Raw genomic sequence first — 26,198 nt, 5'->3', positions numbered from 1 at the left:
TGGAGCTACTGAAAGAGGGATGTTGTTTTTGATACTAAATATTTATTGTACATTTAATGTGGTTTTCAAACGGTATAAAACATGTAGTACCACTGAAGGGAACCTGTCACTTTTGTGAAAAACTGCTCACAATATCAACTGTAAATCCCACCTCCGTTTGTCATGTAACTACCTCCTCATGTGGTGTTAACATTGGAATCATTTTATTCTATAGTAAAATGAGCTGACTGAGAAATATGTTGAATGATGTGTTTGTTCACATTTGAAATGGCGGCTAACAAATGTGTTAAAGCATTTCACTTCCCACACATTGACCGTCAATGTTCCTGTAGCGACACTGCTGCATAGGCCTGTCACGATAACAGATTTTGCTGGGCGATAAATTGTCTCAAAAATTATTGCGATAAAAGATAATATTGTTTGAAGACCTTTTTACATTGATTTAATGGAAATTACATAATAATGCATGTGATTTCCTGCCAAAGATAGATACACTTTACTTTCAAAAGACACTTGACACTGGCACTGATACACAAAATAAATAAAACAACCAAAACTAAAATAGATTCTTAGTCTCCATTAACAATAAATGTACTTGAATAAAAACTAAACAACATGAAGCCAAAGTGGAAATAAACACTGCATTCACCAAAAGAGTGCAGATTATGAAGTCTGTATAGTATATTGGGCTTCAGTAATAATAGATTTAAATAGAGAAGAATCCGACTGAATGATGCAATAGTTCAAACTACAGGATTTTCTACCCAGAACGACAATCTGAGAACGTTCTTCGTTCTCAGATTGTCCCTTGTGTGTTACGGTAGATCGTTGTGGCCGCTCCGATCAAGGATTTATCCAGACTGGGAGAGTGACGCAGCCTGTTGAATGTGACCGGTAGCCAATCAGAAAGCGCGGATTCTCCTCCTGCTTTCTGAGGGGAAACACGGAGGGAATCCCGAACAGCTGACACGATGCAACCCGAAGTCCAGCAGACATCGGAAACAACATGAATGTTTATTCAACATTTCATGCAAAGAAAATATAAATAACTAGGGGAGGAGTTGGAGCGAAATTTCTACCAGAAAAAACTTTTCCGCTGTTCTTCGTTAACGTGACATAAATAGTTTATAATGATTTTCATTCAGTCAGACTGACACTAGCCGCATGCATTGCAGGAAGATTGTAGTAAGTAATTGATTAATGCCTGGTTTCAATATTAGTGAACTGGACTTATTATTTTGTGTCCATTGTTGGACACAACACGGTTCGATCGAACCGTTTTAGCTAGGATTTCTGTCGGCTAATGTCTCTCAGGTTTTGACAATCCGCGACATCAGATGGTGCAGCGCGCTGGGCATTACACTAAGGAAATAAGGAAGGAGGGTCAGTGGAGAGCACCGGAGTTGAGGCTTTTTTCATTCAGTGTCATCAACAGTAAGAGAAAAAGGCAGGAAGAAACGATATAGCCGATAATTGAAATGAGGTCGATAGTTTTAATTTATCGTGCGATTAATTGATTTATCGTTTATCGCGACAGGCCTACCAGTGCTGCAGTCTGTTAAATCCAGACATGTGCGGTTCAGATATATCTGTTCTAGAGGAGGTGGAACAACTGATGGATGCAAACATTTTTGCTGTTATCAGTTTAAAGAAAAAAAATCGAGTTTGATTCAGTTTTGCTCATGAGACGTATTGATACTGAAAAAATAAGATCCCAGATAGAAGCAAATGAGCGCTGTTGTTCACCAATGGAGGAAAAAAAAAAGAAAGTGAATAAACTTCCCAGCACTGGCTGACCTACCAGAAGTACTCCCAAGAACACAACAATTAGTCAGAAAAGAACTAGCCATTGTCAGTACTCGCAATCATTGGGCGAGAGGCCGGGTAGAACTTGGTCAGGTCGCTTGACCATCAAAGAGCAGCACAAGACAACCAATTAAACTAACTCATCTTTTTGAACTGTAAAAGGAAGCTGAAGAACCAGAGAGAATCCATTCATGCACAGGGAGAACAAGCTGGCTCAACGCAGAAAGACCCCCTTTTGGGATTTGAATTCAAAGCCTTCTTGCTACCAGGTTGCAGTTGAAATTTTAGAATGAACCTGAAATGCCCTATAACCTATACAGGTGACTTAAATGTAATCTAACTGTTCAATATTTTTTGCACAACTAACTGTTCTCCCACAAGGATCTTAATGACAAAATTCACAACAGGTGTTTGATCCATTTCTTGACCAATACATTTCTTCATCATGATGTTTAGATTCTGACATCATGATATCAATACAAACTAAGACTTGACAATTTTTACATCAGGTAATTGCTCTTTAGGACATTATGCAACTGATCTAACCCAATCACTACTACACATGAGATTAGTTTGGCCATTTAAAATGAAGCTTACTGAAAATTTAAAAATAAAAGCCTTGACAATCGATAGCATTAGCCTAGTAAGTATTTTAGTACTTATTACTAAATATTTATTTAGTATTAAGTACTAAATTTATTTATTAGATAAGCATTAGTAATAAATACTTATTTATTTATTAATAAATAAGTTTTCATGAATACTTATTAAATACTTATTTGATATTATATATATATAAATACATTAAGTATTCATGAATACTTATTAAATAAATACTTATTTATTAATACTTATTCATCAAATAATATTATTACAAATAAGTCCTTCACCAGAAGGACCAAATGATCACTAGCATGATCGTTTGGTGATAGTGATGCCATATGCTGCTGATAGCATTCATGCTAACATTCGCATTTTGGCAAATTTTAGCTGATTCATTAATTTTAACATACTGAATGGTGCAAGCCCATGTTAGTTAACATTCTTTTCCATTTCAGCATTCCCCCCACTCCCAAGATTTACGCCTATGACCTTTACTGAACCTACTTGCAGTGTAGAAGTTGAAATTCAAACATAAAAAAGGGATTTATCGTGCTAGTGATGTGAGACAGCTATTATTTTGAACACAACATATATATTAATATCACAACTTGAGTGGCTTTTAAAATACTTTTTTTTGTTTTTTATGTAGTTTTTCCTCTACTCTGACCAGAGAAAATCCAACAAAAACCCATGGAAGGCTGCTCTAAACATCAGTTCACAGTTGATTCAGATAACAGATCAGTCTGAAGGTACAGATCATATGCTAACTTCAACAGCTGCTTCTTGTGGCCCTGTCTATATCCACATACATTGTTTTTAAACTGCTCTTAAAGTTTGAAAGTTCTGGTGAAGGACCAAATAGGTTTCAATAAAAATAACCCATAAGTTCTGGAAATCTGCCCTATAAATTTTAATACTGATAGTATTAGAAAGATGCCTAATAGTAGGCTCCAGGAAGGTAACCTATAAATGTTGGGAAAATAACCTGCAGGGATTGAGAAGGAAAAGCACCCAGAAAATAACCTGTAAGCTCAATGAGATGGGTTCCGGAAACATAAGGACAACACAATGTGTTTTTTCCCTGCAAGAACATAAACATCAGAAATGGAGGATCACAGTTCTTCCAACCAGTTTGAGAAATGTTGAACAATGAAGAAATGACCCAAATGCTGATTTCACGAGGAAGTCTGACAATAAATTCAATGACGCAAAAAAATAAAGACTTCAAACATCACCAGCCATTATCTTTTAATTGTCTGTTGAATCCTTCAAATGTACAACTCAGAACATTTACAACACACACTTAAGTTGACAAGATTTTTATGTAGTTACAATGGATACATCTTCACCAGCATGTGTCCTAAGTAGATCACAAATCTGATAAATAACCATTCACATCTTTAAAAACAAGACGCAGGATGGGCCCAGACTGAGGACTAGGTGACATCACAGTGTCGCACATGCTCAGATGGGCATGTTAGCAGGAACCCCCCTCAGACATGAACAACCAATCAAATTTGGGGATGGGAACTGCTCTTCATAGCATCTATTATCTACAAAATGTCAAAAATGAGTTTCATCCACAGTGTAATAAATAATTGCTTGACACAGATTTCACTGTGTTGACAAATTTGGATTTGCAAGTATAAGCTATAATAAAACTTTATGTAAACATGATTTTAAATTGGTGGAAGGGATTGGCTGATATGTGCCGAGCACATACTTTCAATATTCTACCAGTAAAATCTGTTGAGAAACTACAAGGAGATGTTTCTCAACAGACAGCATAATATGAAGTCTGAAGCTGTTGGATCAAAGCAAAGAGCTCCAGCTAAGACTTGTGCATCTCTTCTGATGGTTCAACAACATAATGCTTCAGTCGGGAACATTCCAGCCTAACACTCCAACATTCCTAAACGTAGCTGCATTTACTCAGAATCTTCATCAGGGACAGGTTGGACAGTCTGGGGCTCAACTTTCACTATCCAGTCATTGGATTAGTGCGATAAAGGGACAGAAGTGGAACGGAAACACTAAAATCTCTACTTCCAAGGCTTAGAATAAAAAGTTTAGGACCCAAGGTGTCAGGAGAGAATGGAAGCAGGCAGTAGAAGAGGTCAAAATGAAAACGGTCACAGCTTGAACAGGACAAAAACATGCACAGGTCCTGCTCAGATTAAATTCCAGCTACATGAGACATGACTGGGACATCCTGGTAGGCTGCTTGTATCAAATAACCATAACAAGGAAATGGTTTTTTTTTCCCTTTTGAAAATTCTTTGTACCTGGTTGGAGGGTTAGTGGTCTCATACCTGTGGTCTTAAAGAGCATTGTATCTTCTGTTGCTTTAGGCTTGAGGCCGGACAAACATGCAAACATCGGGGCAATCTTAGTTTAGACTGATATATCACCTCAGGTCAAATACCAGTTCATCACTGGTGGGAAGTCTGTCCACATAAGGATATGGGTGTGGAAAACCTCAGCATTCCAACTGAATCATTTTTATGGCTTTCAAACAGAAACAACATTAGCTCTGAAGTCTTGGAAGATTTCTTGACCTAAGTATAACACATCTGGGTAAAATCTGTTTGTTTCTACATCAGTTACAAATGACAATAGCTCTTGAATATAAAATGTTTTACTGTCTGTTTCTAAGACTGAGGCTGAGGGGACAAAGGACGGAGAAAGGAAGATGTCTGGCTGGCAGTTAACGCGATGCGGTACCTTGGCACATGACGATGGGGCACAATGGGGGAGCAGTCACGAGGTGTTGGGTGGTCAGGCAGGCATTCAGGAGTGTTGGGATGTTGGAGGGGTTGGGAGTGACACAGTCATTTAGCTCTGGGCAGTTAGTCGCTGCTCTGTGAGCGAGGCCTGGTGCGACACAGTCTTGTTTTCATGAGATCTCAGTTTGGACACCACATCAATAAACGCCAGGCTCTGTACCTCCTTGTGAAGAGGCTCTGAAAACAGAAGAGGTTCAGAAAATAAGTCCAGTTCACATATATTTATCCAGCACCAAAGACAGTGGTGGGCCACTAATGCGTTAATGACAGAGATAATTTTTCATTTAGAACTTTCGCTAATTTTGAAAACATTTAGGACACTCAAAAATATTTTTTTTCGGAATTCTAAAGCGCTAAGTTACTTGGCTGTTTTATAAGCTTTCAGTTGAATAAAGTTTGTTGTCTGTGTTGAAATTTTGGTTCTTGACTGTTAAAAATTCTTCAAAGAGTTAGAAGTTATTATCCATGCAGTGATTTTGAAGTAGGTGAAGACATGTTGCAAAATGTTGGTTTAATTAACATTTTATTATTAGTTTTCACTAAATGCCATATTAGAGTGGCGCTTTAGTGTTAGCTTCCATGAAATCAGAATCAGAATTCCTTTTAATGTCACAACTGGGATGTTAAAAATAGATAAAGATTAGTTTTTTAAATGCTGTGCTCAGGGCAACAAAAGTTCTTGAGAAGAAACTGTTAGTCTGTTCTTGACTTTATTGCCTAGAGGTCATAAGTTTGAGGATGTGGTGCCCATGGTGTGAGTGGTCCTTGGTGATGCTGCAGGCTCTCCAGAGCCACCACTATATACATAATTGATGTAGAGCTTTAGAGTAAGCTTCTGCTAAATACTGTATTGTTGTAGCGCTTTAAAATTAGCTTCTGCTAAATACCGTATTGGCATAGCGATTTAGAATTAACTTCAGCTGAATACTGAATTGGTGTAGCATTTCAGCATTACCAAAACTGATACTTATCATGAGTGCTTTAGGATTAGCACAAATAACTTTTTCGAAAGGAGTGCCTACCACTGACCAAAGGGAAGAATAGCTCTTAGGGTTAGGGTTAGGGGTTAGAATATCACCAGCTCTTAGCTGGTGATATTCTTCAGATGTGGCTCTCACCTGAGCTCATGACTGCACAGATGAGGATCATGGAGTTATATTTTATCTCCGGTGCGCTCCTTTCATCAGACAGCAGTTTGTGAAGCACCGATACAAGGTTGGCTCCAACAAAGTCCTTTTCAGCTGCAACTGCAAACCCAAATTGTTCTGTTATCACATCGGTATCCAAAGTTCCATCACAAGGGTATTCTTTGTTTTCCCATCTGGCAGAAAAGCTCTGAGGAACACAGTATGGATGTTCAATGGTCTTACCCAAATCCAGCGCTGCTATGAGCCCCAGAGCCACCAGTGCTTCGTTCTGCATAATCATATGTTCACTGGTTGCCATAGTTACTAAATGCTTGACTCCTCCTTTCTGGATGACTGTTCTGATAACTTCCTATAACCCAAAAACAGAGGTAAGAAGCATTGCAGTGAAATATCCCAGGCCTATATCATCTGTATTCCTAGCATGGGTCTAATAATCCAGATCAGCAAGTTAAACCCGTGCTGCAAGACAGAGACATTGTGGAGCAGGGTCTGCCGTGAAGCGGACGCTGTACCGGTCCGTCGTGGTGAAGAGAGAGCTGAGCCAGAAAGCGAAGCTTTCAATTTACCGGTCGATCTACGTTCCTACCCTCATCTATGGTCATGAGCTTTGGATCATGACTGAAAGAACGAGATTGCGGATACAAATGTCGATCGCCTCCCTACGGAGGAAATGGGTTTCCTCCGTAGGGTGGCTGGGCTCTCCCTTAGAGATAGGGTAAGAAGCTCGGTCATCCGGGAGGGATTCAGATGCTCCTCCACATCGAGAGGAGCCAGTTGAGGTGGCTCAGGCATCTGTCAGGATGCCTCCTGGACGCCTCCCTGGTGAGGTGTTTCGGGCACGTCCCACCGGGAGGAGGCCCCGGGGAAGACCCAGGACACGCTGGAGGGACTATGGCCTGGGAACGCCTCAGGATTCCCCCAGAGGAGCTGGAAGAAGCGGCTGGGGAGAGGGAAGTCTGGGCCGCCTTTCTTAAGCTGCTACACCCGCGACCCGACCCCGGATTAAGTGGAAGACAAGGGATGGATGGATGGATGCAAGACAGGGCAGCAAGAATGTCCTCGGTTCAAATTTCAGCAAGTGTACTTTTTATCAGGTCGGTCATTGAAATCTTGAAGCTAAAGATTAGGGTGATGGCAAAGAAGCATTACAATCTCAAAGGAATGTCATAAAAATAAAAATAAAAAATCTAAATACCAGCAGGAACATTTAAAAAGCTGCAAACATTTTGTTGAATAATATCTGACCGGAATGGAACATGGGTTACCTTAGACTTGCTGTGTCGGATCAGAGCCGACAACAGGCGGTTGGACTCTCCCATCACCCCCGCGTGATCTTTGGCTTCACACCACTCCACTAGCCTTTCAACGAGTTTCCCATTGGTTCCAAGCTGCTCCGCGGCTTCAGCTGAACCAAGGCACAGTCGGAAAGCAACATTAGCAACAAGTATGGAGGAGTTCTCTTCGTAGTTGTGTGTATATGTAGGTAGAATTTTAAATTTGGGCTCGAGCAAAATACCAAGAAACTCTATTGGTCATCAAAACAACATGAAGATTTGAGAGGCAACTTTACTACACAATGCGTTGGACATCATTGGACCTTCGTAACTGGATCTGTGCGTAAATGCAGTTTTTTCTGTTTGTATCAGGCGACTCGTGCATACTTTTTTAAACATTTGTAGGCGTAGGACAGGAGTGGTTAGACTTTTTGAGACCAAGATCTACTTTTTCTCTCAACAGCCGGCTGAGATCTACCTCATGTCACGAAGACATAAAAATTGTAAATTAAACTCTATTCACTTATTTTATATGTGAATATACATCAATTATAGCAGAAATATTAAAGTGATTGAAAACCTAATGCAGTTTCTTCCTCAGTGAGATTCTGACACTGGGAGGAGTTTACTGGTTTCTCAGTCAACCTGAGGTCAGCGAGTTATGTCAGTTATGTCAGTCAGTTATGGTAAATCTGAAATTTGGTTTGATGATGTTGATATGAGAAACTACAGACTGATAGGAGGAACCAAATAGCACTGTTAAAGTAAAGGCAGATCTTCAGAAGTTGGAGTATATGTTATAATTAATTTAATTTCCCATAATTTTCACGGTGGAATTCATTTGTTTGTTAAAATTTAATGAAATATATTTGTCCTATTTGATGTTTGTTGCGAATGACTTATACTCACAAACAAACGAGGTAATTAGTCCAAGTTTGTCGTTTATTGAACTTTTAGAAACTACAGTGGCTGTGATGAACCACAGCAAAGGTAAATAACCACTCGCACCTTTTTACTCTTCGTCTCTCCTTATTGTTATATGTTGTCATTATTTTTAAGCACACCCGTTGCTGTGGCAGCCGCCTGCACCCCGCAAGCTGAGCAGAGATTACATTTAAAATACAACATTCAGTCCGTTACAATATCAGGTTTCCAGGCTTGATTATTAACAAGCCTCTCATGAACACAGCGGTTGTTGATCAGCTCATTTAAACTCCTGCTCTGCTAGTCAGTCGGTCTTTGAGTCGCCTTTTTATTTGTTAAAGAATCTGAAACGCACTGAATTGCGCAACACATCGTTGAAACAATAATTACTGATTATTAATTTTCACATGTTTTATAGATTTTTTTTATTATTATTATTCTTTAATGAAGCTACAAACCTTTTGGATTTTAGTGAAAATTTTTGATAAGCCTGTTAGAAGAGGAAGTGCTGAAGGCCTATCGGCCTTCAGTTTGTCACCTGCTGCCGAGATCGACTCAATCCTTCAGTCAACGTATTGAGCACCTCTGTTGTAGGAGAAAGTTTGAATCCATAATTATCAAATTTGTGAGGTTGAAGTTAAAAATGTGTGTAGACATTTAACTTCTGTAGAAATTGTAATTGTATGTGTGTATTTGTAAGTAGTAGGTAATTGTAGGTTATTTTGTATTTGTAATTTCTTCATATTTGTGTATACATTTGACCACATACTATATTTACAAGGACCTGGAGTTACACACAAGTTTTCTTTTTATGGTTTAGAAATCATGTTTCACAGACACAAACATCCAAAGTTACACACAAAGATGCTTTCACGGATTATGAATCCAGTATTACATGCACACAAGTATTTTGAGACTATTTTCACTCCACTCCTGAGCATTGGCTCAGGTGAAAGGTCCTGATCTGTTGACAGGACATCTTGAAGTCATATTGAGATTACTTTGTTAGAAGAAGGCGAGAAAATGTCTGGTTTGCTGACTGGAGAAGATGGCAAACAAGTGGGAAAAGGTGCTCTACTCTAACCAAAGCTACACTTTCTGGTTCCAAATTATTCACACCACTGGCTAAGAATTAAGGTTTCAATTAAAAGTTTTTTTTGTGTTTTTTTTTTAAAACTTTTGTCACCATGTTTATTCACCATGTTTGAAGTGGCCCAGCCAGAGTTGAAATCAATAGATAATCTATGGAAGGAACTAAATATTAGGAGGAAAGCAAGGAGGCCTTCCAACTGGCTATTAGTAGAAAAAAAAAGACTGACTGGTACAAAGTCATAATTGATTGATTATTTAGAAGGGTACAAATCATTCCAACCTTCTGCTTTCCAAATCTGTAAACAAAAATATATCTATTTTTAATCAAATACCGCTCCACCACCTTCTGGGTTGAATGGTAATAAAATGAAATCTTAATTTTGGGCTTAAATTCAAAACACCCTGTGTTGGAAAAGTAACACCACACATCAATGTAAATGTACAACTCCTAGGGTGGAACATGGTGGTGGCAGTATGATGTCAAGGGGACATCAGGGTCAGGGAAAATTCACAAAACTAAACCCTGGAAAGTCCTGGAAGAAAACCTGCTGGAGGTGGGGTGGAGGTTCAACAACTACCCTGAAAATTCAGCCAAAGACATTTCAAATTCCATACCTACGTCTAATTAGCATAGTTACCCATTGTTAAGATTTGCAGCTGTAATTATAATGAAAGGTTCTACAAAGCACATCACACATTTAAGATTTTATTTTTCTTGATGTTTGAAAAGTGGAGAAGTTCAAGAGGTAGAAATACATTTTGTTATATATTCTCTTCTTGAATAATGAAGGGAGCTGGCTTAAATATTGAAGCATTGGGTAAAAAGGAATAAATGTCATGTTTTCATATTTTAAGTCCTAGAGGTGTGCTGATCGAATGGCCACCCATCATAATCAGCCAATTTCCATGAAAAACTGTGTGATGGGTAATCGCCGATCATGGTCTCTTGTTGCCGATCACCAAAATCGATCACATTTATCTCACTTCGCAGCCTGCATGTGCAGCTTATCTCCTCTTTCCTTCACACAGCACAAGTGTGCTGCAACAAATCCTGTCATCCTATGACACTGAGAGTGAATGGAGACATTTGCGTGTTGCGGCAAAAAATTACTTTGGGACTGCACTCAAAACGCAGTCCCACACAATGAATCTAATATGGCTTTTAAAAAACAAGCACTTAAAAGTGTAGCCACGTCGAGGCTCAATGCAGGAAAAGAAGGACATTCAGAGTAGCCAGATAGAAGGAAAAGCAGCGCGCAGCTACAAACACTCAGCCGGATTAGCATCACGGTCAGAAAGCTAAATAAATAACCTGAAAAATAAGTTTTCGAGTTGCCGGTGCAAGATGCTGGTTTTGCTCTCGCTCTTGGACCGCTGCCACCTGTTACTAGTAGTAATATTTCACAGCTATAGCGCCGCTCAGCCTCTACCAGACTGAACTCTCACACCAAATGTCTGCTTAAAGCTGCATGTAATTTAAAACAAACAAAAAAAGATTTTAGATATGTATTAAAATATGTTTATTATGTCTAAATTAGGTGAATTTATTGCAAGATAATTTTTACATTTTGCCAGATCACATAGCAGCATCTATACCTAAAGTAAAAAATTAACAGCCATTCCAGGCGACCGGCAGAGATCGGCTTCATGGATGATTGGTATCGGAATAGACAGCAAAAAACCTGATCAGAGCATATCTATTATGTTCTGATTCATAAAATCTTCAGTTTAAATGATTTGATTTCTTTCACCACTCAATAGTGCTAGCTGGGAGCTGAGCTGAAAGGAGGGACAAACTACTCTACCTTGAGTATCGATGAGCATTCGTAATGTTCCCAGTAGTTTGAACTGGACTGGAGGCATCTCTGACTGCAGGAACTTCAGCACCACGTCTGCCACGCCAGCACAGAGCATTTTGGATTTGTTCACCACTACAGAGATAAAGAGACGCAGACGGTTCACACCACTCCACAGGTTCAGCACTTTCTCCTCATGCTTTGTTTAACCCATCAGGCATTTGTTGCCTTCGTAGAAAATACAGTTGAAACCAGGAGTTTACATACACTGAATAAAAATACACATACACCTTTGCATCTCACTGAAGCAGTTCTAAATAAATGTGTCTATCTTGGCTTTGAACAGAGAAGTTGTATACTTCTGGTTTCTACTGTTTAAGTCCAAAATGGAGACTTAGCATTGTGATAGAATGACACTACAAAGGTCAGTCTGAAAATGCCAGGAGGATTGACCTTAAAGAGAGTAGGAGTCTAACTGATACAGAGAATACGGATACAACTTTCAGTGTGAAAACAGTCAAAACCGATTCATCCGATGTCAACTATCCTTGGGAGAAACGCAGCATCTCACCAGGTATGGCCAGGTTCCGCAAGGCGCTGAGCGCTGCGTGCTGCACTGTCACATTGCCTTCTTCAACATGGCGTTCCAACAGCTCCAGAAGTTTCTGAACAATCCCAGTGTCCACCATGTGGATGCAGTTCCCGTCTGATCACAGTGGAATGCAAACAGGTTAAACAACAAGACATGAGGTTATCAGGAGACAGTCGATGTTCTTACAGTGAAGTAATAATACTTGCTGCTACTGCAATAAAGTTCGAGAGAAAAAAAATAAAAATAAATTATACACACATATTGTAAGAACGGAAATACTTTTATGGACTTGCTTTTGCGGAAAGATTCTGGTGCCTAGCTGGGTCATAATGACTGATAACTTTCCTCCCTTTCGTGCGAAGCACAAAGTTGGACCAAAATATGACTTGGAAGTAAGCTGTTTAGATAGATAACAATTTGTGATTAATTGACTTGAGTGTTGCTTTGGCAATTCTGAAATGGAGTAGATGTTTAGTTCACGAGGTTCGATTGGGTTCTTGGAAGTGCAATACATACTCAGTCTAAGGGCTGCCAGAATGTTGACGTAGAACCAAGAGCAATACGTCGTTGGTCAAGACTTCCCAACACACACCAATGGAAAACGGGAAGTATAAAAAAAGGTTGTCAAGATTTCAGGGAGATTTTAGGGAAAGACTTTTGGAACCTAGATTTTGTACTGATGCATCCGTGGTAGAAGTGATAATAAATCTCCCTACCCGTCATGGCTGGCAGTTGACGCGTCTCTGAGTATTATTTGTTTACTTATATAATCAAGAGTTTTACACCATTGGATTCTGCAATAATACATACATAAATACATACATAAATACATGTGTATGTATGCATACATACACACATGTAACATAACTACTATGTTTTTTTTTTCTGAATAAATAGATCAAAGAGTAAATGTATCAAACTGTTCTGTAGAACAGTTCCTGTTATTTCATTGTTAAAATTATTCAGAATCCATGCTGTTTAAAATTGATTTTGGACAATACCATGCTGGTTTTAGGTATGGGTAAAATTAGTTAATAAAAAGAGGCGTCAACCGGAGAGGAAGACGCACACTGTCAGATCTGTGCAGCGGGAGACTTGGCTTGATTGAATGTTTGAAACAAGTAAAAAAATAAATAAAATTGGAGAAGAGACATAAAACAGCAATCAGCAGATTGTGCATTTAGAAACTGGATCGGAGATGAACCCAGGAAACGCCGCCCGGTGCAAGAGGACACCACCGAGGGGAAAGAAAGATGCTCCAGGTGAGAGCTGGACTTCTTTTTGGGGATTTTTGGTGGTACCTTTCTTTTTTTCCTCATCTTTTGTGGGGGAGGGTTTTTTTTTTTTGACATTTTAGATTTTTCATTTTGGATTGGGACATTGGATTAAAACGGAGAAATGCTTCCAGGACTTTGCTTTGCTTTTTGAGGATATGAGACTCTTTTTCGGACATTATTCTCATTAAAAAAAGAACGGGAATATTTGGACATTCAATTATTTTGTTTTGTTTTTACTGACATAACCCTATAACTATTTTTGAGGGATTTTTGGTTACTGATCTATTTATCAGAATAACTTAATTCTTAGAATTGTGGTTTTTTGAATAAATCGTTGCAACAAATTCCATATTGAGTGGTTGGATATTTATTTTCTTGTCAAATTAAATGATGCAACATATTTTACCAGAGTCCTGTGACAGATCCCCTTGAGTATATTGGGAGCTCCGCTTTAAATCAAGCCAAATTTTACACACGTATACAAGGCGCCGCCAGGAATCTTGGGGCCCCACAACAAAAAATTAAATTGGGCCTCCCCCACGCAGCTTCTATTACAATTTTTTGACTCTATTTTACCCATCAAAAGCGTCAATTTTAGAGGCTTGCAGCTGCCTTGCTTTCTTTTGTCCAATAACTAGTACAATATTTACTTCTCATGAATTTTACAAGAAACTTTTACATGCAACAGTTCACATACAGTATGCAAGCAGGCTGCTTAAATTTTTTTTAGATTTTTGAAATGATTTTAGATTATTGAAATGTCTCTCCCCACGAGCAACAGTCATAGGGAACAAGCAAAATACACAAAGCAACCCAGACTTCTGAAAAAATGCTATGAAGTTGCATTTTATTCAAGCTGCAGTGTATAACTTTAAGAAAAAATATGTTTTCTCCATATTTGTTAAAACTGTCACCACGTCGTGCCAGTTTGTTATGAGACAGATAATCTGTGAAAATCTCCTCCACCTCCTCCTTGAGCTACTATTACTGGCTAAAGTAATGCAGTGCTTCGGCCAAAACAACCAATCAGAACCAGTAGGACTGTCTTAGTGCTGTCAATCAATCTCATTCATTTACTGCTAAATGTACTAAAGGTGGAAAAACAACTTATGATTACAGGAAAAATGTTTATCTGCTATCACTGGTAGCTAAGCTAACTAGACTGAGCATTCGCAACAGGCTGCACTAGCTACAGCATAGGGATAGACAGCCACTTGAGATTGTGATTAACAGCACTAAAACTGTAATACCAACAACATTTTCAGAATGTCAATGTCCTTCTTAGGTCTTCTAACGAGGCATCATTTGATCCAGGTGCGTTAAACCAGGGAGAGAACTTTAGAGGACCGACTTTGGGGACCCCTGATATATATGCATGTGTGTGTATATACATGCACTGCACTTTTGCCTGTTCACTTCTACATCTCCTTTGCATGAATTCAGTTTGTCACTTCTTGTCTAATTCTGCCAACATTTGTTTCACTTGGCACAGTATCAGAGCTGACCATTGCGGGCAAAGTTTGCGATGGCCAAAGCCCCGGCAAGCTGCAGCTGGTGGTTGTGGGATGGGATCCAGGACAGGACCCTCTGGAAGACGCTGCCTTTTCCTCCCTCAAACAGCTTCTGCATGGATTCATCTGCATAGAGACGGAGGACAGCTTACAACTGCTGCTTGCATGCTGAGTCACAGCAGGGTTGCTAACAAGATGGGTTCAGCTCAGTTTTAACAGAAATTAGTGAAGTGTCTAAGCTAAAAAAAAGTGCAGAAAGAGGATACAGAATGTTTATTTACATCTCACTGTGCATGGGTCTGTTGTACAGTTATGACATATTTATATAAAAGTATATGAATTATATAGCAGTGCTGGACAGGGAAGTCATCCCAGCATGACTCTGATGAACATGGACTTTATCATGTTTATCCCTATGCCAGCTTTACCTATGTCCCTTTACATGGGGACATAGGTAAAGCTGATAGAAACGTCCATCCATACATACAAAATGAGACAGAGTTCCAAGGCACCCTGAGCAGAGCTTACCCCCGAGTAGCAGAAGGACCATGAGGTCTGAAGCGGTCTTGAGCTGGGCGATGTCTTCCTCCTGCTCACTATCCACAGTCTGAGCCACCACCTCCAGTAGACACTCCACTAGGCCTGCCTCCACTAGCTGCAGCTTTATAACATCTAGCACCAGACAGCACATAACTGCATCAATGCAGATTTTTAAACAATACAAGTCCACAATCCCCAGATTAAAAATTAATCATAAACCTTTTTAATAGACTAATTCTATTTAAAGTTTAAAATATTTTTACAATAATCATAATTTAATTTTTACTACAGGAAAATTTCAAACATTTAGGGCATCAATAAAATACAGCAATATCAGAACAGAGACCACTCTGGGGGTTATGCTAATTACACTGTTTAATCTGGTAACAGACATTTAATGAGATAAACAGACATGTGATTTATTTTTTTTAACCCTGTGACAATAACAGAAAAGCAATCATGAATAAATTTGCATTTCTTGGTTTAGATTAGTAACTAAAGGATATTATCAATCCTGAAACAAAAGTTAATTCATGCTATCTTAAGGTGGTGATAGTGATAATTGGACGGACTAAAAACCAATCTTTGTGCCAATCATCGAACCTCCCCATAGATAAACGCCAACCGTTTGCACTGATTGAGTTCAGAAATGTTTTGCATCAGTGAGATGTTTAAAAATGAATGCTGGGGAAGCAGAATGGTGTCAGAAGTTTCTGGAGAGGAATCTCAGGCGAGTCAGCTGATGACTGCAGCATTCCCAACAGGGAGTAAAATTTCAGCAGATAACAGGAAGCTCTAGGTTGTTTTACTATCAGAAAAACCATTTGATTTTACAATCAACTTATTTGTAAAACCTGGAGAATTTACCCAGGTAGCAAAACAACGCTGTCATCAGTGGTGGGAACAAAAAAGTTAGTTGCGCTAACCCTAAAGCACTAATCATAATCATCAGTAACACTGAATTGCTACACCAACATAATATTTATCAAAAGCTCATGCTAAATTGATAAACCAACACACTATTTGGCAGAAACTAATGCTAAACGCAAACTCCAATTCAAATCCTATCTAGTAGATGTGATACATGGTACAGGGTAGAAATGACATAAATTTGGCCTGCGATGGAGATCTGCAGTCTACCAGCTAACCACAGCAATGTTTGCTATTGACTTAACCGGTTGGCATCAACACAGAGAAAGCAGGAAGCAGCATGGCTAAGAGTGAAAAGAAGGGCTCATTAAAAAGACAGTTCAAAACCCTTGTGAAAATTGGCAATCAATCAATCAATCATCACATCAAACAATAAGTCCATGCTTCATCAAATCCATCCATCCACTTCTGCTTATATGGGTTGGGTCACGGGGGTAGCAATCTAAGCAGGGAGGCCCACTTTCCTATCCCCAGCCACTTGGGCAAGATCCTCCAGGGGAATCCCAAGGCGTTCCCAAGTTAGCCGGCGTGGACTAGGTCTTCCTCTGTGCCTATTCCCGGAATCAACTGAACTTGATATCAACAGAAAATTATCAACCCACAGGAAGCACCAGAGGAAGGCAAAGTGCATTGGTGCCTTCTATGAAATATGTGAAGTCGGACAGAAAGATGGAACAAACACTCATCCTCCACTACAGTCTGACCCATCCACTTCATTGACCCATCCAGTATAATCTAGTTTCATTATCCACACAACTCTGACTCTTGTTTGCTCCTGCAGAAACTTAACAGTACACAATGTGGCAAACAGAAGGAAGGGCAGATAGGTGCCTCTTAAGAACAGATAGGTAGAACATTGTCGTGGAGACAGTCGGCGTAGAAACACTTGCTAAGATGCACTCTCTGCTGTTCAAACATGCTCTCAGACACATTGGGAAAAGAGCAGCTGAGCAAAAGCAGGAGGTGTCTGTGGGCTGTGCAGAGTCTGGGAATCCTGACTCACACTGAGATGATTATTAGCTGTGCAGTAAGTGGTTCCTTTCGAAGATCAGGACAACACACTTTGATTTTATATTAGAATGTGACTTTTTAGGATTTTCAACATAAAACTCTGGAACTTTACCATTCTCAGCGAGCGGAGCCAAAACTTCAAAGATCATCTCCTTCTTCTCATGCTCTGTCTGTTTCTGGAACAGATGCACTAGCTCATCAGCAATGTTGGTGGAAGCAAACTGCTCTTTGCTGGACTCTGAAAGTAGAAGAAGTGACATGCATCATCAGAAACAAAGCACCTCTCTGATCTGAACTCCTCTAACTGATGCTTTATAAATATACAAAAAAATCTGAAATGATCTGTCCAGGTGACAACATTATGACATAATTCATCCAGAAATTCCTATTCTAGATTTGCTAATGAAATCAGAAATTTACTTGGTCTTAGACTGGAATTTAAACTGGCAGTCATCCGTCAGTTTAAATTCCCCATATTTTTAGTTGAAAATGATATTTAATCCTAGTCTATATTGAATATCCGTGCTTTTCCACATTAACATGCTATTACATTCATAAAAATCAAACAAACTTCAACAGCCACCCAGCGGCATTCTCAATGCCAACATGCCATTCCTGCAACTGTCCACTAGGCAGTCATTTGTCAAATCTTCCAAATAGCTTCCAGTCCAGTTCAATGTGAGTCCAGCACCATATCTTAAAAGTTTGGCCAAAATCTGACTTCCCAGAAAGGAGTTATTGTCACTTCCTGTTTTGTGGCACAGAATTGTTGAGGACTTCTTGTAGAGTTTGATACATGTCATATATGTTTACCAACAGTTTGTGGATATTTTCAATCTTATGTCATAGACAGGGTGAAGCTGGAAGTGACCCAATGATCTTCAGTGTTTTCTCTGAGTGGGTGGGACTCATAGAAAACTTTCATGATGTCATTAACATACTCCAACAATGTTTGAAGGTGTGCTCCATGATGATGCACAATAAATTTGGAGCGGATCAGGTATTGTATCAGTGAGATATAACTGCTGTAATAATCTAAGGGGCACCCCAGAGTCAAATTTCAATATAATATTATAGGTCTCTTTCGAGGCTAACAAAGGTGATACATATCCAGTTTGGTGCAAATCAGTGATAATAGTAAGCCTAACAAGGCTGTAGCAGAATTCAGGGCTACATGTACTGGTCCAGCCGGGTCAGCAGGGATCGCTCGGGACAGCACATCAAGCACTACATTATGCATTCCTTTTCTATATTGTACTACTCCACTTTCTCAGAAGTGGAGTAGTTTTGCTCTGCTCCCTTCAATGATCTTGAAACAAAAGCAATAATCTTTTCTCCATCAGGGGCTGGTTGGACCAGGACAACCCAAGACCAACATCACTGGCGTCTATATGAATTTCGAATGGTAACCTGAAATCTGGCTATCCCGGTAAAGGTGATTCCACCAAAGCTTTCTTCAGCGTCATGAAAGCATGTTGCAAGGAAAGTATGCCTCATGGTGGAAAAAAGATATTCAGATGGCACGGGGAGACTGGTCTGACACTATCTAAGGAATGAATAGCTGTAGAGTCTAGCACGCTGCAACCTCTCTGTCTCAGCCTTCCACTTCTCATCTCGTCGCAGCAAACAGTCTAGCTTCAAATTCCTTAAAAGCTGTGTTCATGCACTGCTCCATGGCCTCAACATTTCTATCTATATATGTCCTGATGTTTTGCTCCCTATTCAAAACACTGTCTATAGAGGCCCGGAAATCTTGTTCCAAAGTGGTAATCCTAACTCCCATGTTAGTTAAATAATTCCTAACGCCATTAATATCTGACATAGGGAGATACCGTTCTCTCTTTCTTCAACTTCATTATCTGATACATAAAGGGAGCTAATCAGAGAAGTTATTTCACCTACAGGATTTCTCCTTGTATCCCAGGCTTCTCCCCCTCTGTTGCTAATTTCCTTTTTCTGATCGACAAGACCTGCTTCACTTTCTTCCTCATTCTGATCAGTATTTCTTTCCTCAGCATGTTGTGTTTAAGAAGTGATGTTATTCATTTTGAAAAGAAAAAAGAAATTCAACAGGATTCTCTTTAACTGTATCACTTAATGTATCACAAAACCTGAAATTATATTATCCTGGTCCCCATACTGGCCACCATTTTGTAAAATTCTGCTTGATTAAAGCGGAACTCACAAAAACACACAAGGGGGATCTTGTCTCAGGAAAACAGATAATTGTAACATAATTTAACTTGATAAACAAATATCCAACCACTCTAAGAAATTAATAGATGTTTTAGAAAAAATGATTTATTCAGAAAACCACAATATTAAGAATTAATCCTGGTTATCCTGTAATATAGAGCAGTACACAAAAAAAAGTCAAAAATAATTAAAGGTGTGAGTCAGCAACCAAACTTTAACAATTGAGTGTCCAAATATTCCTGTTCCTTTTTTATGAGAATTTGGTCCGTAAAAAAGTCCCATGTCCTCGAAAATCAAAACATCGTCCTGAAAACAGTTCTCCGTGTCAATCCAAAATGAAAAATCCAAAACGTCAAAAAAAAAAAAAAAAAAAAAAAGATGAGGAAAAAAAAAAAAAAAAGAGTATCACCAAAACCCCCAAAAAAGTAAAGTCCAGATCTCACAGGGAGCATCTTTTTTCCCCCTCGGTGGCGTCCTCCTTGCACTGGTGGCGTCCTCTTGCACCAGGCGGCGTTTCATGGGTGCAAACTCCAAGTCCTGTTACTAATGCACGATCTGCAGCGCTGGGGAAAACTTTGATCGCCGTTTTATGTCTTTTCTTAGATTTTTTACTTGTTTTAAACTTCAACCAAATCAAAAAAATCCACTACACAGATCCGACGTTATGCATCTTCCTTGCTGATTGCGCCGATGCATAAATCCCATTTTTAATCACTAATTTTACACACACCTGAATCCAACATGTTCAGTTTTTAACAGTGGAATTTTGGAATAATTTTAACAATAAAATCACAACAACTGTTCTACAAAACAGTTTGCTACTTTTACTATTTAATGTTTATTCAGAAAAACAAACACTGGTTATGTTACACTGTAATGAGAAATAAAAAGTCTGTTGCAGCTGTGACCTCATATGTGGAAGTTATTGCACCTTGATGTTCTTGGCGAATGGTCATATTTTGAGGGTTAGACACACTCACATGCTTTGATGTACAAAAAAAGATTGATAAGTTTTGATCTTAAAGGCCTCGACATTGTGCTTATTGATTCTGAAGTCTGTATGACAAAAGCTATAGGAGATTGCTCAGATAAAACATGCACAACCATTTTGCAGCTTTGATGCAAAATGGTTGAATTCCTGTCAGGTTTGGACCACGGCTCCAAGGTTCTGACAAGATGTGCATGTGCACTGAGTTTCTTTCTCAGTTGGGGACGATTATTTAAATATTTTGGTGGGTGCTGTAAAGGAGTGTCGTGGACTGCTGTTGGGGGACAGATAAGAATAGAGGCCAAAATGGAGTCAAAATCGGAACTTCAATCCAAGATGGACAACTTTGTGGTTGGTATTGACCGTAGGACCAATGGAGATTTATTTACATCTTGCAGAGTTGTAAAAGTGTTCAAAGTTTTATGATTCTATACTAACGTAAGGTCGATGGAAGCGTATTTTGAAAGATACCAAAGGGGACTGTTGAACCATTTCTGTTGTAATTTTTTTGTGACTCCCTTAAAATACGTAATTTTCATGCAGGCATGATATGTCTGCCAAATTTGGGAAGTTCTCACGTTTCAGTCTTCTAAAAGCCAATTCATTTTACAGAAGCAAATAAAATGGCTTTTTGCTGCGTTTTGCCACTTGGACCAAATAATAGTCAAACTTTATTTTATTTATAATGCTCTTTATATCAAATTGAGATATCAAAGGGCACTTTCATACACTGATGATGGTAAGCGGATTGTAGCCACAGCTGCCCTGGGGCAAACTGACAGAGCAAGGCTGCCATTTTGCTACATCAAGCCTTCTGATTAAACCAGCAGGCTCACCAACAGAGTGGGGATCAGCCACTATTATTTTTAGCGACTTTTATTACAAAATTTTTTTTCTTATAAAACAAAATACAAGATTTTGCAGATACATTCCGATTTTGAAAGGTATCTGCCAAAATCGGAACGGGCAGGTCAGGCCATTTAAAAATTGGTCATCTGCCATGAATCGGTGCACTAGTAACTGTTTCAACAGAATCATTAGTTGGGTGTTTTTTGCTGAAAACCCCAGTTTTATTCTGTAATGGGAGAACGTTTCTCCCATTTTCATCTCTTCTCCAGAGCCTTCTCAGCCTCAGCACACATCATCACCAACAGCAGTTTGTTTTGTACCTCACATCATACTGCATTAAAAGTACTGAGAAAACACTCCTCCCTTGTGTTTCTGTTTAACACATTTGACATGGAATATTTCAAACCTAGTCTAAAGTATACTTACCCAGCTCTGCCAAGTTCCCAAAAGCAATCAGACACATTTCTGTCAGGGCGGTGTTGTGGGAATGGATGCCCAGCAGCTTCACCAGGGTTGGAATAACACCCAGGTTAATCAGTTGGGCTTGTAAGGTATCTACAAAAACACAGATATAAAAAAAATGCAGCTAAGTGATGTTTATTAATATACAAAAGATGTGTAGAAAATGACATAACATGTTTTTATGTCATCTGAGAAGAAACACTATGAATTATATTGAGATGAAACATTATGAATTATACTGAAGTGGCAGTATATCCGGCTCCCGTGTAGAAATTTGCTGACCACCTGGCAGCAAATACTCAATAAAAGGATTTTAGATTAGATTTCTTCTATCAATATCAGGATACAAACTTAATGGCTGAAGACAAAAACATGAATAATAGGACATAAGAGGTTGATCCTCTAAGGTGTATAAAATGTGGTCGATAATTTTAATGCTGAGAGGGAAAATGCGGTAAAACAACTTCAGTACTGAAAACCAATAATTATGAGGATAAGTCAGCAGAATAGAAGACATACAGAGCAAAGAGAGCAAAGCCATGATCACCTCACACACTTCCAGACAGACTATTTGCAAGTGAACATAAATATTAATGTTTTTATTAAGATGAGCTCTTACAGGTACCTTCCTTAAAATATATTCTGCTAATGTTGGGGAATGATTCTATAATTTGACACACAATCAATAAAAAAACTAAATAAAAATCAAATACAACTCATTTGAAGGAATTGTTTGATTCCACAATAAGAACCATATAATAAAACAAACATAAAATAATTTTTCAGCATTAGCTGCTGACAACTATTTACTGCAGACACTAAGGAATCTTCTTTACAGATCTGCTTACTTTCTTGGCTCATAAATTTTGCAAGTTGCGTAGCTAAGAAGCAGAGACACCAATAACAAAAAAGCCATGGCAATCCTTTTAACTCTAAAATCTACATGGGGAGCTGGAAAAAGACTAACCTTTCAAAACCTCCCCCAGCCAAGTAGAATCGACTTCCATTAATTTCTGTCGCCTAACCCTGATGTTTTACCAAAGCCTAGTCAAGTCTAAGAATTTAGCCTAACCCCAATCCATAAATAGTGTTTTCTGTATGTAACTCAGCAAAATGTCTACACAATCCTAGCTTCAGGTCAACTTTTGTCCTTACAATTACCTATAGACATGCACAGATGCAATGTTGTACTGTTATCCAACTGAAAACTTTGTATTAGTTATTACATTTATGCCTAACCTGGACCTTTTCCAGACCCTAACCAGAAATGTTATGTTCCCAACGGTAACCAAAACTTAATTCACACCTTACCTCTAAACTGAACTACTAGAGCTTAGTACAACTGAAAAAAATGAGGATCAGGACAATGTACTCGCTTTCCACATATAACCTCCCTTCGTTAGTGAAAATGGTGAAAGGATAAGCCGATTCACATCTTCCCTGACTACCCGGCGGAGGTGATGAGGCAGCGGCAGGCTTTCGACGGCGTAAAGAAGCGGCTGCAGGATGCAGGAGCGAGGTGCGGCATCCTATACCCAGCACGTTTACGTGTCACCATCGGCTCTACGGATAAGACGTTCTCCTCTCCGCGGGACGCAGAGGTCTTTGCAGAAACTTTACAGAATCACTGAGCATCTGGAAGTTGGAGACACTGTGGTATGTGCTTTTTGCTTCGGGTCACTGAGGACCGGAATTACTTCTATAACAGCTTAATGTTTGTATCATAATCTAAGTTTGTAAAATCTGAGTGGGAGAGGGAGCCTTTTTGTGGAGTTGGTTTCGTATTTGTATGGCCCACGCGGCCCGGCTTCCCCTATTTGGTTATGTGGGGCTTTTACTCTCGCTTTGTTTGGGAAAGTGGGATGGGGGGAATTTGTTGTCGGTTTTTTATGTTTAAAAAAATATTCTATGTGTTTCAATACTCGGTCAGGCTAACTCATGAGTGCACTGAAGACATTCTATTAAAAAATCTCTGTGTATCATAACACATCTTCGCAAGGCGGTGGCATAGCTTTTACCAGCTGGAATGTTAGGGGCTTGGGGCATGTCTTAAAAAGGGCTAAAGTATTCTCTCATTTAAAGAGCTTATCGGCGGACATTATATACCTTCAAGAAACACACATAAGACCAGGCAGGGAGGGGTTACTGAGATGCAGTTGGGCAAACCAAGTTTTTCAGTCCACCTTTTCAGGTAAAGCTCGTGGGGTGGCAATTCTGATACGCAGGACAGTTCCATTCAGACACATCTCTACTGTGACTGACCCAAATGGCAGATTTATATTGGTAACGGGCTATATATATTCCTTTCATGTCACGCTTCTTAATGTATATGGCCCTAACTTCGACAACCCAGGCTTCTTTAGGAAAATATTCAACCTGGTCCCGGACCTGGCTGACACATGCCTAATTTTGGGAGGGGATTTCAATTGCGTACTTGACACCCATTTGGATAGATCAGCCCGAACGAGACAACCACCCTTCTCCTCCTCTGTGGTTTTGAACAACCTCATGACAACAACAGATTTGGTTGATGCTTGGACTGCAGCATCCGGTGGACAGGGACTATTCCTTTTTCTCAAATGTGCATAAATCCTATTCAAGAATAGACTATTTTCTGTTGGATGCTAAACTAATACCTAATGTGATATCCTCCAAATACCATACGCTTCTAATCTCTGATCACTCTCCAATCTCACTGACTCTCGATCTTAACCATAAGAAACAACAATATTTCTGGCGTTTCCACCAATCCCTTCTATCAGAGGAGACATTCAGTAAATTCCTAGATGATAAAATTTCTGACTTTCTAAATACTAACGATACAAAAGATGTTACAGACTCTACACTATGGGAAACTTTCAAAGTTGTGATCAGGGATCATATTATTTCTTTTGAAAAGTTCCTGAAAAACAAAAAACGGAAACGCCTCTCAGAAATTGAGACTGAATTAGCATGCTTAGAATCTAATTACAAGTCCTCTTCCAATCCTTCGACTTTAGAAAACATCCTTGTCTTAAAATATGAATATAATACTATCTTGTCCAGGCGGGTGCTCGATCAGATGTTTAAAATTAAGCAGAAACACTTTGAGCTGAGTGACAAACCCCATAAACTGTTGGCTCGTCAGCTGCGGGGCTTGCAGGCCAACAGGGCAATACATAAAATTAAATCCAAGACAGGAAAAATTGTAATTGAACCAAGAAATATAAACGATTCATTTAAGGAATATTATGAGCAACTATACAGGTCTAAAGCAAAAGGATATATCTCAAGCTGGCTTAAAGATCTGAACCTCCCAAAGATGAGTGAAGATGCGCGAGAGGCGCTCAATGCAGACATTACTGTGGAAGAGATTGTTGATGTAATCAAATCACTTCCCAATGCCAAGGCCCCAGGACCAGATGGTTTCGGAACTGAGCTCTATAAGAGATATGCCCAGAAGATTGCTTCCCTCCTCCAGAGGATGTTCGCTCACTCTCTTGATTCAGGGAAATTTCCCCCCACTATGTATGAAGCCAATATCACATTAATACATAAAGAAGGTAGGGAGGAGACAGAGCCCTCATCATATCGTCCTATCTCACTATTGAACTCCGATATTAAAATATTCGCTAAAGTACTGGCAAATAGGCTAGATAAACATGTTTCCTCTATTGTCCATCTGGACCAAACGGGCTTCATCCCTAAAAGGTTTTCATTCTTTAATATCAGGCGGTTAATGAACATTATGTATCACAAATTTGACAGTAAGTTTAAGGGAGCTGCTATTTGCCTGTATGCTGAAAAGGCGTTTGACCAACTGGAGTGGCCTTACATTTTGACTGTACTTGAGGAATTTGGGTTTGGTAGTAAATTTGTGTCGTGGATTAAAAACAATGTATGCTCAACCCTCTGCCTCTGTCCTCACAAACCAGGACAAGTCAGAGCCCTTCCTCCTGCATCGAGGAACCCGTCAGGGTTGCCCCCTTAGCCCTCTACTTTTCGTGGTTGCTATGGAACCCCTCGCCATTAGTATTAGAAAACACTCCCTAATCAAACCAATTCAGCTGGGAAACATTGACCATCACATTTCATTATATGCTGATGATGTTGTTGTTTTTGTATCACAGCCTAAGAAATCAGTACCAATTCTCCTAGACCTCATTCAATCATTTGGCGAGATTTCAGGTTACACTATTAACTGGCAGAAGAGTGAATTTATGCCACTAGGTGCTAGACTCACTCCTGAATTCTTAGATAACCTCTTGTTTAAGATGACTGACAAACTGAAATATCTTGGCGTTATTCTGCCTAAAGACCCTAAACAAATCTTCAAGTTGAACTTTTTAGAAAAAGTGGATAATCTTAGGAAAGATATTGATAGATGGAGAACACTCCCACTCTCAATGATGGGCCGCATCAATGCTATTAAGA

The 26,198-nt window shown here is 39.2% G+C and overlaps 1 protein-coding gene across 2 annotated transcripts in view; it reads right to left on the bottom strand.

The window, feature by feature from the left end:
- Positions 1-3,640: 3,640 nt before the first annotated feature.
- Positions 3,641-26,198, bottom strand: part of rap1gds1 (RAP1, GTP-GDP dissociation stimulator 1) — a 42,952-nt gene continuing 20,394 nt past the window's right edge. For both annotated transcript variants that reach the window (XM_055056376.1, XM_055056377.1), the window contains 10 exons: positions 21,750-21,878; positions 17,403-17,528; positions 15,338-15,481; positions 14,804-14,935; positions 12,001-12,135; positions 11,439-11,564; positions 7,609-7,748; positions 6,566-6,692; positions 6,314-6,442; positions 3,641-5,372 (listed from right to left, as the gene is read on the bottom strand). In XM_055056376.1, coding sequence (XP_054912351.1) covers positions 5,245-5,372; positions 6,314-6,442; positions 6,566-6,692; positions 7,609-7,748; positions 11,439-11,564; positions 12,001-12,135; positions 14,804-14,935; positions 15,338-15,481; positions 17,403-17,528; positions 21,750-21,878 — 1,316 coding nt within the window. In that variant the 3' untranslated portion in view covers positions 3,641-5,244. The remainder of the gene's footprint in view (positions 5,373-6,313; positions 6,443-6,565; positions 6,693-7,608; positions 7,749-11,438; positions 11,565-12,000; positions 12,136-14,803; positions 14,936-15,337; positions 15,482-17,402; positions 17,529-21,749; positions 21,879-26,198) is intronic.

The sequence above is a fragment of the Poeciliopsis prolifica genome, unplaced genomic scaffold (assembly GCF_027474105.1).
Source record: "Poeciliopsis prolifica strain line A6 unplaced genomic scaffold, Auburn_PproV2 SCAFFOLD045, whole genome shotgun sequence".
Taxonomy (NCBI): Eukaryota; Metazoa; Chordata; class Actinopteri; order Cyprinodontiformes; family Poeciliidae; genus Poeciliopsis; species Poeciliopsis prolifica.
The sequence above is the reverse complement of the archived record's forward strand: the minus strand, read 5'-3'. Positions and strand labels throughout refer to the sequence as shown.